The sequence below is a fragment of the Mesitornis unicolor genome, unplaced genomic scaffold, assembly GCF_000695765.1.
Source record: "Mesitornis unicolor isolate BGI_N332 unplaced genomic scaffold, ASM69576v1 scaffold34189, whole genome shotgun sequence".
Taxonomy (NCBI): Eukaryota; Metazoa; Chordata; class Aves; order Mesitornithiformes; family Mesitornithidae; genus Mesitornis; species Mesitornis unicolor.
Genome location: NW_010205790.1, coordinates 8677 through 22540, shown reverse-complemented (window position 1 = coordinate 22540; position 13864 = coordinate 8677). Strand labels below are relative to the sequence as shown.

At 38.5% G+C, this 13864-nt stretch overlaps 1 protein-coding gene across 1 annotated transcript; it reads left to right on the top strand.

Annotated features, from left to right (window-relative positions):
* Positions 1-5097: 5097 nt before the first annotated feature.
* Positions 5098-13342, top strand: WARS2 (tryptophanyl tRNA synthetase 2, mitochondrial). Its single transcript, XM_010191539.1, has 5 exons — positions 5098-5124; positions 6246-6326; positions 8023-8108; positions 10739-10857; positions 12894-13342. The coding sequence occupies exons 1-5, from the start codon at positions 5098-5100 to the stop codon at positions 13340-13342; spliced, it is 762 nt and encodes a 253-aa protein (XP_010189841.1).
* The last annotated feature ends 522 nt before the right edge of the window (positions 13343-13864 follow it).

Genomic DNA, 13864 nt, shown 5'->3' with positions numbered 1-13864 from the left:
TCCAACTCCTAATATTCTGTTATTCTGTGAAGAGGAATCTGACTATGCAGACTCAGGCTTGCTGGACCACAAGGAAGGGATGTAAGTAGTTTGTTTCTTGAAATAACACTTTGATTAGTGATTAGTAAGCCACGTTCTGAGGGTTGCTTAATGCAATGGAATTTGAAGGAGGAAATGTGTCGCTAGTAATAGCAGGGAGATGACCATCTCAACCCTTTGAGAAATGTTGATGGTTTTTACAAGACTTGTAACAGATTAGGAAAGAAAACTGTGTTAAAGTGGGCAGGAGCACAGAGTGGGGGAGGAAAAGAGAGGAACTTGGTGTATTTATGGAGGAAAGCAAAGGTTATGATTTGGGCTGTCTAGAAAGAGGGGTTCACTATATGGATCTATTTAAGTTTTTTTTGAAAACTGCTACATGGGAAATAGTTGGCTTTGTAAGGGAATTAATAAATATAGGACTTACAGGACTGTTCGACCTCCAGATATTTTCAGCCAAGCTGCAAGAAATATTTCCTGACAAAATAACGTTCATATTGAAACCAGGCTATTTTATTATTTCAGGACACAAAGGCAGTTGGAGTTGACATGAAGGTTTTAATGAATTAGATAGCTGTTTTTCCCGGTTTCCAACTACTGTGACATTTTTGAAGGTTAGTTTAACATACAGTTCAGGAACTGTCACTGCTTGAGACTTTTGTTCATTGGAGATATGACTTTTTCTAAATTTTGCATTATTTTTATACTGAGGTATTTGAGGGAGAGGGCACTGCTGAGAAGCTGATGTCTTCACAGGAGAAGAGCTAAGCTTACTATTATCTGTTCTCGTTTGGAAAGGTGGGGCGTTCCTGAAGTACATCATTGCTACAGAGGGTACTTCTGTTGTCAGATTTTAAAATACGAACCAAATTAAGTTATTTACTGGTTCAAGTATACACAGAATAACCTTAATCAATTTGAACTTGGTATACTTTTATTTCCTACAGTCATAGTTAGATTTTCAGTGAACTCCTTTTGTTTAAAAACAGAAAGGGCAGGCAAAAGACCTCTCTGACAGTCCTCCTCTTTTTGATGAAAAATGTGTGAAAAGTGTTGCTTCTTTGACAAATGTCTTCCTTGCAATGGCATGATAAATGCTATTTAACACAACAAGAAGCAACAGAAAATAATTTGACAGATTGATACAAAGATGAGATGTCTTTTCTCTGTTTCATTTCATTGTTTGAATTTACTGGAGGAATTGCGTCTCTCCATAACAGTATGGGGAAATAAAAATCCTTGTGGGTGAAGATACCAGAGAATGTGTTACTGGCACTCTACTACTGACTCACCAATCAAGATGATGATAGTGATCAGGAGATGCTAAGTGGGATGACAGAAGCTGCAAATTTAGTACAGGAAGCAATAGTATTACACTTCTACTGTCCGCATATAGCCTTTACCAGGATGAGACGTACAGATAAAATTTTTGGATGCATGAATTATGTTTCCTAGTTTTACAGTGTAATAGAAATTATGCCATTTTATATTTGCTTTTGGGGTGGTGCACAGGACCTAGTTCAGGATGTTTTAGTGGAGGGCTCTCAGTAGTAGTAACCAAAGAGAGCAGACCAAATAAAGTGCATGAATGTTGTATTTCAAGAAAGGGAGCTTAATGAAAATGAAGTTGAGTTGTCAGAAAAAAAATTAAACAAAAAGCAAGAAAGCTACAACTATCTTGGAGGTCATATTAAAAAAAAAAAGTACTTAAAAGAAAACAACAGTTAAATGTGTGACCCTACTCACAAAGAAAACATTGGTCCATCAAATCTCTTTCCATGATTCTGTAAGTTAAGAGGCAATCATAGGAAAAGAATAGTTTTTCAGAAGGGAAAACTTGCCCAAATTAGAAAAGCAAGAAAGCATATAAAATTGGCAAGTCCCCTTTTTTAAAAAGAAAATAATAAAGGGGCTAAAAAGGAATTTGAGGAGCATCCTGCCTAGGATTCTTAAGCTGATAACTAAGTAGTGTTGCATCAAAACCATGTCATTTAGGGGATCAGTGAGTGCAAAGTATAAGAGGAACTCAGGGTTGATAAGGCCCTAAAGAGGAAGGCTCAGGTTTTGATATTGGACTTCGCTGCTGAAGGTATTGGAAATGTTGCCACTTTATGCATTTTGTAGCAGCAGATCAGAAGAGCTAAGTCAGTTTATTGTAGATTTACAGAAACCATTAGGTAAAGATACACAGTTCAGACACCAGATGGTAGTCAGCTGGGAGTCTGAAAAAAACTCAGATGTGAAATGGCAGAACTGGTGCCCAAAGTGTGCAGTCTGCCACTGTAAGTAGTCACTGTGCCAGAGGAGTAGTAGATTGAAGTCATGTTGGCAGTACAGAAGCAGAGCTCTGAATGGGACACCAGAAACTACAAGCTGATTATTTGGACTTTTGTCTTACCAGGGATGGTAAGAATCTTCAACAAAGAGTAGAATGTTGAGTGTGCAAGTCTCTTTGGAGAGTCATTATGATTTCTTTGAAGGGAAATGCGGTTTCACTAAACTGCTGGACTCTATGAAGGTGTCAGTAAGCATGTGGATACGGGGCATCCCAGAAACGTAAAGGCTTTGAATGTTGTGAAAAGCCTTTGAAATTATTGACGAGGTTCTATATTGATTCTTACTTTTAAAAAAATGTATTGGAGGAAGTGTTCATTACTGGTCTTGCAGTTACTTAGAGTTGAATGCCACATAGGGTACAGTGATCACTTTTTTCTGAATGGCACAGTCAGTAGTTATGTTCCTAAGGGATTCATGCTGGGACCAATTCTGATCAACATCTTCATTCATGAACTGAACAAGGTAATGACCAGAAGTTTGTGGGCAATGCAGAGTTCTTTTGGGTGGTCAAATGCTATGCCAAGTAAAAGAACTTCACAAGGACTCCTAAAACAGAGTGGATAGGCAAATTTGTAGTAGAAGAGCTTTAAATGCAAAAATATCTAGGTAAAAGTCTAAACCTTCTTTATACGATATTGAGCTGAGTCACAACACAGGAAAGTCTTGGAATCATCATTGGCAGTTCTCTGAAATCTTTGGCTCAACATAAGTAATTTTCAAAAAAAAACAATATGTCATCATCACCATATCACCAGGACAGATATTGAGAACAAGATGGATGTGATGTTTTGTCACTATACAAAACCTTAGTGTGCCTTATCTGGGTAGAGCTGTAGTGTCTGCATCTCAAGAAGGAAGTCGTGAAGTGAATTAGAGATGATACAAAGAGGGAGAATTAATGGTACAGGGGATAGCGTAGCTGCCTTAAAAGGAAAAAATTAGAAGCCTGGGATGAGGTGTAGATGCAAGCAGAATGTACAAAATCAGAAAAGCGGTGGATATAATGAATGTGGAATTGTTCACCTAATTGTGCAACACAAGGAACAGGCAGCACTCAAAGCTAGTAAACAAGGAGTTTAGTGGATAAACAAAAGTACTTCTTTACGCATCAGGTTTAAACCTCTGGAACTTGTTACTGCATGAGGTTATGAAATGGGCAGTATCAGCAGGTTCAGAAAGGGATTAGACACATTCATGGGGAACATGGATACTAACAGAACTGGGACAGGAATAGTATCTTCTGATATGCCCTAGTACAACAGTTGTGGATGCTGGAGAAGTGTGAAAGAAAAACACTGTAGAAAGCGATAGGCTTGTGCTCACCCTAAATGCCATCTCTTGTTGTTACTCGTGGAAACATAGTGCTAGGCTATGGCTACCTCTGCTGTGGTAGGATATTATTTGTTATGTTATTCTCTTTTGGTTGTTTAGTGAAGACTTTTGCTCAGAATTTTAAATGGACTGGGGACAGAAGGCTGACTGAGTTTGTCTGAGAGACTGGCTTCTTCTTATTGTGATCCACTGGTATTGCTCAGTGCCAGAGAGGAAGAGTAGACTGGGCCTACTATTTTACTGGTATCATATACATATTTTACTATTTTACTGGTGTCATATACATTTTTGCTTCTTCTAGTTTCTTTGTATACAAAGTTATCCAGTCAAGGTGATGGTACCTTAGTGAGCAACCACATTTGAGTTGATGCATGGTGACTGACCAAATGCAGCAATTACCTGTCCCTCTTGCCAAGTAAAACACAGTAGCTTAAACCATGATTTAGTCTGACAAATTATTTGTGGCTTTAGCCTAGTACCTCTTGATTCACAGACCAACATATAGTCAGTCAGTTACTGCAGTTTGGGTGCTGAAAGTTAACTCATTAGGCTCCAGTACTGAAATTTTTTACAACAGAAATCTCTACCCTTTGAATTTTCTCCTTATTTTATCAGGCTTTTTTCTCCATAGTATTCAGCAGTCTAGCCTTAGGAAAGGACTGTGTGTGTTTGAGGATTAGAGGCTAGTGTAACTTGCTAGGACCCAGAACTGCAGATTCAACTCAACAAATGCTGTTTAGATCACTTGTTGTTGGTAACTGATGTAATGTCAAAGCCCCTGGTGAAATGAAACACACGTGCAGTCTTGGCTGTGGAAGCAACGGCTGACAGAGCTGGATCAATGACTGCAATAGCTTTTAAAAAAGTCCTTGTCAACACAAATGCAACAGAGCACCATCCCCTCTCTATCCGTGACTAGAAGAAGGGAATGAGAAACCGCTTTGAACCAGATGGTGATCATCCTTCTAAATGAGAGAGGGATCTTGAGCTTAGTATTTTCTGTACAGCTCAGTTTACTCTTTGGGTCTGTCAGAAGGTATATTTGGTGCATCTTGCTGCACTTTGTCTTGTGCACAGAAGATTGCAGGTCAAATAAGCATAAGGAAATAAAAAGAAAAAAGAAAAAACACAACTGTGGGAAAGGTAGAAAGAAAGGAGAGATAATCAACCTAGAATATTTCATATCTTTAATCACTTAGCAGTTGTGTTGAGGTTGTATACCTCTATACAACATTGACAACCAAAGTAGTCTAATGACTGTTAGCTAGGAAATTACTTTATTTAAAATGTGACAGCAAAGAAACTGCCATTAACAATGCCAGTAATTATTACTTGTTAACAAACACTTTTTACTGCCTTCCATCTGGGTTGTTATATCATGTTGCAAGCATGAAGCTTTTGAACGCCTTTGAGATGGTGAGCATGCTCTTAAACATCCAGACCTGCCAATATTGAAAAGTGAATCAAACATGTAAGCTAAGGAGCAGGACAAAGATCACCTTGTTCTTTCAATAGTTATCTTACATATAGCTAGCTAGCAGCAAACCCAAATGACTGGAAAGAAGTTAAAGAACAGCCAATACATCAGCAATGCTTGCCTGTTCTACTAATCCTAAAATGAATATTGGAAATGAAAAAACTGAAGGGTATATGTCCAGAAGCTAAACATGGATTCATCCAATAGAGGTTGTTACACAGCACATTTCTTGTTTCTGCCTGGAGAAAGTCTTCCTTTTAGTAGGAGGTGGGGCATCACTCTGTCTAGTGTCTTTCTGAAACTATTAAAATTCCTATTAACTATTAACTGCAGCCCCCCCAGACTGTTAAATGAGGAGTTTGTGGTATGAGCTTAAATGGAATCTTCTTTCTTTCTCATTTTTACAAGCCACCTTTGTGGCAAAGGGTAAGCAGATGCCTGATTCTCTTTCACCTGCAGGTCAGTATTAGTTTTGATAGGATTTCAGAACTGAGGGACAAATTAATCCACAATTCAGACTGTACTGTAAAGTTTGACACACAACCTTAGCTGTTATTCCTGTTTTGCAAACAGGTCAGGGCCATTAGGACCTGTTGGTGCACCCAAGGTCCTGACAAGCCTCATCTAGACACTCCACCCATTCACCTTCTGCCCAGTGCTTCTGGAGCTCCACTTAAGCTTGGGTGCCCAGTCTGCACGTGAGCTATGTCACGCTTTCCCTGTGCTCAACCCTGTCCCAGCACATTCTCTGTGCTCAACCCTGTCCCAGCTGCCCTCATTTTCTCACTGGGCATCCTGTTACTGCTAAAGTGATTTTTTTCTTCTTTGGAATGTGAGTGGACAGGATCAAGAACCTTGCTGTGCTGTGCTGCTTGGGCATAGTGCATTCAATCCATGCAGTGTCCAGAACTTGCCCTTGACTTGTCACTTGACCGTACTGAAAATATAGTACATAAAAATAAATGGTTTTCTGATCTCTGATACTATTCATCTGTGTTGGTTTTCAGAAAATGTGTGTAAATGCAGAAGATTAAAATATATTCTGACTTCATACTTCCAGGTTCCTGAGCATGCAGAACTTGCCTGGATTCTTGGGTGTTTAACTAATGTGCCACGTGTACTACGCTTGCCCCAGTGGAAGGTATGAATAGTCTCATAAATTGAAATGGGAATTCAGTTGAACTGCTGTCCTTGAAGTACTTGTTATCTGTGAAGTACCAATTGTATCCTGGTTATTCTTGCTTTAGGTTTAAGTAATTCTCTAGTCCTATGGTGAAAGGAGGAAAAGGTGTCTTATTAGGCCTGTTGCTATCAGTGAATGTTTTTCTGCTGGAAGCTACAGGATAATATTTTTGGCAGAGACTTGTAGAAACTGTCTTAAATATGATTGTTTAGTGTTAAACTGATTTTGCTAGAATGCTTAGAGTTATTTCAATACTTAATTAAATAATGCAAAACAACTATAAGATGTTGCAGTGGAAACCTTGATCCTTACTGATTATGAAGTTTCATAAACAGCTTTTCTTTTTCCACCTTGAAGAGTGGCTGTTCTGTAGATTTTATGGAAGAGAGTGCTAAAGAAGCATATGTTGGAAGAGGAGTATAGAAATTATAAATGTTAAAAAAGTACTGAGTGATAAAGTTAATGCACCTTAAATGTTTGCCTTTACAAGTTTCAAATGTTCATTTTTTAAATCTTGATAGTGCATCAGCATGACTACTTCAATGGAGTTCTTGCATTTAATTTCCTTGTATTTTATTTTGGCATTTAGTAAGCAGACAAACCAAAAGGCAGGAGAGAGAAGTATCCAAAAGAAAAAAAAAATCTTAAGAGCAGTTTGGCTTGCAGAGTTCAGAGCAGTCTTAAATACCTCCAGATGTTTTCTTTTTTTCTGTTTTTCTTCTTAATTAAATAAAAACAGTAAAACTTAAATACAGCAACCAGTGTTAATGTATGGCATAGATTAAAGCCAACCTTTTCAAACCTGAGGTTCTTAAGTTAAGCTCTTAAATCCAACTTTGACTGGATTGACTTTCCAAATCTACAGATAGGTGTTACAGGTGCTAGGCTTTGCAAATTAGGTCTCCTGAACCCTAGGCACTTAGAGATGTAGACAGAAGACAGGATCTGTATGAGAGAGTGAGAAAAATCTAAAGATATTGTAATAGTCTTAAAGAAATAATTAAGATTTTTAGGATTTTAATATATTTATTGTTAAAAGCAAAAACTAGATATGCCATTGCTAGAACAGAATGAGTATTTGTAGCCTGTCTTGGTTTAAATGATCCATATCCTAGAGTGGTAAAGGACCTCAGCACAGTGGGTGAATTGTGGGGAGCAGCATGATTTAATGGAAAGAATGCTGGATTCTGCTTCTCTAGTTCTGGGTTCTCCTCCCACCTGTCACTGACTCTCCTGGTGACTCTGTTTGATCACTATGTCTTGATCTCTTTTCTGTGAAACATGGGTATTAATATCTTTTTATATCTCTATAATAAAATATTCTAAAACTCTACTGCTAAAAATGCTATTTAAAATTTAGGAGTTATCAATCATAAGTGTAATAAACCAGCCTAATTATTTTGTATTTGTGACCATTTTTGTTAGTAAGATTACAGACAGAAAGAAAACACAAGCCTGTTTTTTCTCCTCACTACAATATCAGAACAGTGTATTCATAAATATAGGACATAAATGTGTGTATTCACATGGCACGCTTTTTTCTAGAGTTGCACAATAAGTTGCTCAAATCAGTCAAAATTCTAATTAATTAAAATCAGACTTTGACATTGTAAGCCAAAAGTGTGATTTCTCTTTGCTTTTCTTTTGCAAACAGATGAAGCGTGCCAGCCAGAATAATGGAGGAACTGTTGGTTTGTTGACTTATCCAGTGCTTCAAGCAGCAGATATTTTGCTGTACAAGTAAGAGGCAGAATGTGAGCCCATGGGCAGTCTGTTCAGCTCCATTAGAATGAATGTTTGTCAGGTCAACATGCTAACTTATTAAGTGGGGGAGCTGGGTGTGATTAGATGAGAAGATTGGAAATGGATGACAGCTTTTTGCCTCTCAAGTGGCTGGTTGAAACCTAGCCTGGTTTGAAAGCAACTGACAAGGCTGTAAAGACACAATGGTGGTCCCTTCAGAATAATTCTTAAGGAATTGTAACACATTGATGTTTAATTACACATATTACATGTTCATACACATACATACATTTTTTAAAGTAGTTATGCTTTATTTTTTGCAGTGTACTGTAGAAATACTTAAGCTGTCTGTATATAGTATACCCATATTAGCGTGGGATTCTTTGTAGACCTCTTGATTCTGATGAAGTGAGTAATTTACTGCACCTTGTGGTACTTGGGCTAGTTCAGTTTTCTCTGTGGTGTACTATGTGCTGCCATCAAAATATATCCTAAGATGCATCTACAGGCTGGTGAGTCAGCATGGCTAAGATTGTAGCCTAGCTGATAGCGCGTGTAGTGCATTGTTGTGACTAGTTGTACTTCATACTAAATTTTAAACTGTCTCAATAAGTAGGTGTTAGAGATACTGCACTATGTATTAATTATTTTTATGTTCTGAGCGTATATACTTTGTGGAATTGTTCTGAAATAGAGTTGTGAATATTTGTTGGAACAGAGAAGTAATACAGAACTAGAAGGACAGGGACTTTAGGAGGACAAAGTAACCAAGAATAGCCAGTTGTTAACCCAGAAAAATGTTTCTAGAAAAATTTAATCCTAAGTGCTCATTAGTAGTGAAAAACAGTAATGTTAGAAGACCTGTAGATATTTCTAATTCACATGAATTTTAACTAAAAGTAATGGGAAGCAAGCAAAAGTCAGAATGAATTTCAACATTAAATTAATTTGCTGAGCAGTGAGTCCCATTTGATTGTCAAGCAGTATTTAAGGGTGAAATGTAGACAACTTTATCAGAAATGACCTTGCTTTGGTTGAGCTCAATCACGTATGTCTCTTCCGTCTCTAATAAGATCATGTGATTCATCATTCCTTAATGAAGCCTGTGGTTTGTTTGCTACCATGTATATTAACAGCAGGCTGTCCAGACAGAGCACAAAACAAGGAAGTGAAAGAGAAACAGTATCTTCAGAAATTTGACATAATATCGTTAATAAGAAATGTTTTAATGTAAAAACATAATATAGGGGACAAGAATCAGGGAGAAATGGACAGACAAGAACTGCAGTCGTGGAAAAGAATTAAGAGCTGGAGGAGGGGGTGAAACAGTACAAATTCAGATGAACGAAGGATCGAAGAGACAGGAGAATGGACAGAAGGTAAATGTATGACCGAAAGGAATAAAAATAGCACCAATACAGAAATATTAAAAAAAACAGCAAGGAAAAAGGCAGAGAGTCATGTGGAGCCATTTATAAAGACAATGTGTTTTCTGTTTAGTGGCAAACTTTGTGAATATGGAACCATTTTGGCATATGGAAACGTTTTTTTTGACCTGCTTAAAATATATTGATTATGGTAACTGATTTTCTTTCTGTGATTTCCTGTTGGCTACTGTAACTGTTTTTAGGTTGCCACGTTGACTATTTGGTGGGGGAATAAACGTGGGCAAATTGATTCCTGGATGTCAGCCCAGTAATTCAAAATCGGAAGGAAGGAATACCATGTTAAACTGAAATTTTTCTGGGAACTTAAAAGATGCATAGTGAACTTTCTTACACTGGAACATATCCAGAACTCAGAGCTGAATACCCTGCAAGCCTTAGGAAAAAAAAAAAATCTGCTGGGGGAAGGGAGAGTAATCAAAAGCTGGCAAGACTTCAAGTCTGCCTCATCTAAAGGAATCATACATTTTTAGCGAGTATGATTAACTGTGGGAAAGAATCACCAGAGGAAGTAGTGGATTCTTCACCTCCTCATGTCCTCTGATGCAGATTGTTTTCCTCCAGGACTGCATTCAAGCTATTGAGTTCAATACAGGAGATCAAATGATCATTTGATCCTAATAATTCTAATCTATGAATGATAACACTTGTGTCAGTAGAGGCACTGGCCCACATTATATTTATCTAATGGTGACCTATGTGGAAGAACCACTCTCTTCTTCCCTTGATAAATCCACAGTTCTAACTTCTCAACAACAATTGTATTTCCGTGAGACTTGACAAGGAAAGGTGCTTGCGCTTTATGCCTTGCAGATCTTTATTACTTTGTTCACACACTGTAACACGTGCTCTTTGATCTCTAAAGAGACAGCAGGAGATACTACAAAAACCTTTATTTGAGCTGACTTTAATGATTTGTTCTTATTGGTATCTTGACCATATATGTTTTTGTGAAGGACTGTTTTTGCCCTTGGAGTTGTGCTTCAGTCTGGCACAAAAAGCAGACTCATCCTGGGATACAGTCAGTTTAGGATCTTGTTTCCACTGCACCTATATCAAGCTGGGTCTCTGTTTGGCTCAGTCTGGCCCTCAGTCATGGCAGAAGCTGTGGTAGTCTTGAGTAACATTTCAGCAGAACCAGAGAGCTTTGCTGAGTTTTCTGTATCTGTCTTTTATTAAAAGGTCAACACATGTTCCCGTTGGAGAAGATCAAGTCCTGCACCTGGAACTAGCTCAAGATATAGCACAACATTTCAACAAGATATACGGAGAATTCTTTCCTGTGCCCAAAGCCATCTTAAGTGAGCTGGTCTTGGTTATTTTTTTTCTACCCCCTTAACTGCACTTCAAGGTTTAAGATGGATTTAAATATTGTGGAAATAGTTTCAGGGACCAAGAAAAGGGAGCGGAAAATTTAAAACTGACAACAAGAGACTAGAGGCTGTGAAACTGAACTCCCAAGACAGACATAAGGCTTTACAAGTCCCCAGTAGAGGAATGTATGCGACGTCTGGTATTCTAGTCCAGAGGGCCAGATGCACTCTGCTGCTGCCAGTCAGCCTGACTCTTCAAGTACTGGACCTTTTAAAAGCAGTGTTTCTGCTACATGTTGCTAGTTCAAGACACATGTAAGGAACAAGACAAGAGACCTCTAGCAAGCAGACCCCTTCAGTGTCTGAGTAGTAGATGTTTACATTAAGCATGCTAAACAGCTTGTAGGTATATCACTACAGTGCTCAAACGTCTTTTAAGTGTGTTTAATATATACTTGCATATTGGAGTAAGGGTCTCTTACAGAGCTTAGACTTTCCAGTTTTGATCTTAGACTTGGCGAGACTTATAAGGAAAATCTTCTCAGCCATTTTTGAGCTATAAGGTCATAGGCCGGGGGGTGAGGAGGAGTCAGATGGCGCAAATGGCATGTTTGTTAAGAAACGTGAAGAATTGGGCAAGGAAGAAGCATTGCATCTTTGTTGTAAGTAATGTAGAGGAATGCACAGCAGAGACCTTCGCCCCCAAAAGGGCAAGGAGCTCTCACCTTAGAAAAGACAGGCAGTAATAAACCTTTCTCAGTTTTCAAGTCTCAGTGACAAAAATGGTGTTAGACGCAGAGTAGAGCTTAGAGAATACTAGGTACTGCAAGCTCTGCAGTTTCTAATGAACAATTAAATACTAAGCATTGTAATGAGGAGCTGAGCATAGCCTATGATGCAGGTGAGACCGTTTTCCAGGAAGTAAAAAGCTCTATTTGAAAAAAAAAAAAGCAGAAACACAAAAACAAAAAAGTTTTCACTTTTTTCATGAAAAACATACCTTCATAAGTGCACAAGTATATGCAAACCAGTGAAATATCCTGGATGAATGGAGGAGTTAGGGACCTATTCAGACTCGCTAGCTGGAGGCAGTTAGAGTACCTGAACTCCTTCAAATTTACAGAAGAGAGACAAACTCTTCCTAAAGGTGATTCAGATGAGAGCGCTTCCTTGGGCAGTTTGAGTTGGAGCCTGGAAGAACACTTACACTTTCACTGAGTACAAAGGCCAACTATGAGGAGTATGCGAGTAATTTAGTTGGCTGTATTAGGTGTGAGTACTTTCTAGGTCAGCGGTACTTTGTGTACGCCATGGATGTTGTTACTTGGAACTGAACCAGTTTGGGTTGATGCTGTTAAAGAAAGGACTTTGCAATATTCCCCTAATGCTGATATTCTGTTTCACATGCACACATATATCTCAGTGGCTTGTATAATACCCACACGTCTCCTGTCTGAATAGTGCTTTCCCTCTAACAAAACTGGTTAGTGTTCAGTTAGGGAACTTTTAATGACTGTCTTTATTGTTATTTAGGAGAATTACTAAGAGATTTTGGGTGGAATTATTTCCTAAAGTAAGGAGATCTACTGTTCTGCGATTCTTTTTTACCAGTGGATATAACCTGTTTCTCCACTGTTACAGAACCTTTCAGCAAAGTGCAGTCCATGCTCTCTGGGTACCTTGTACCCAGTGCCAGGAATACAAGGAAGGAGAGAGTTTTTGGGAAAATCAGCATGTAGCTACAGAAAATGTTAGGAAGTGTCCCAGCAGAAGTTTCTGCTTAGTGAGAAGGGGAGAAATGGAGCAGGTTTTCATTTAATTTATGGGAGGAGAAAAGTGACTTAGACAGACAAGGTGGGCATAAGGACTGAATAAGAGCATACACAACTGTGCTCACAACTCATTTTTAAGCAAGGATAAACAGAGAACTTTGTCATGCTGCTACAAAGTATTCTTGGCAATTGCTATAAGGAACCATTGGCTATGTGTGTTCGTAATTATTCCCCTTTTTTTTTTCTTTCAAGGTACAACAAAGAAAATAAAATCCCTCAGAGATCCAACAGTGAAGATGTCCAAGTCAGACCCGCAGAAGTTAGCTACCATTAACATAGCAGACAGCCCTGATGAAATAGTGCTGAAATTCCGCAAAGCTGTGACTGACTTTACCTCTGAGGTGACCTACGACCCAGCCAGTCGCCCTGGTGTCTCCAATCTGGTGTCCATTCACGCTGCAGTAACAGGGCTTAGCATAGAAGAAGTGCTGCACCAATCTACTGGTCTAGACACTGCTCACTACAAAATGGTGGTAGCAGAGTCAGTTATTCAAAAATTTGCACCTATCAGGAATGAAATCAAGAAACTCCAGGAAGACAAATCCCATCTGGTAAAGGTTTTAGAGGATGGAGCAGAGAAAGCCAGAGAACTGGCTGCCCCTATCTATCAAGAAATAAGAAGACTGGTGGGATTTCAGTAGAAACTGCTGAATAGTTGCAAGAACTCCTGTTTCCTGAGACAGGCATTTTGTCATTTATATCTTTTTAATAATTTAGGTTTGAAACAAAACTTTTTTTCCTGGAAAGTCCAAGTAGAACATTGCAGGTGTTTGCATTAAAAAATGCACATGAAGCTGGATATTTCCAGTGGGACCAGCATTGAGCTTGTCTAGATAGTCAAAGAGAGAGGGTGGAAGCAATCACAATTCACAAAGAAATACTGCAAGCAGAATATAAGATTGTCCAAATGGCATTTTAGGTTTTTTCATTGACCACTCCAAGAAGCTGAGATATAGGCAAGGTGATCAGAATCTAGCAGAAAGATTTGTAATCTTCTCAAGAACTTTGTTACTTGTGCGTGTGATCTTGTTACAGATGGATAACTCATCCCATTGGTGGTTATTCAACTTTGATATGGTGGTTGCATGTGTTCTTGGATAACCAGAATAAAAGCACAGGCTTACAATTCAAAATGCTCAGGATGATGAAGAGAGAACTTAACT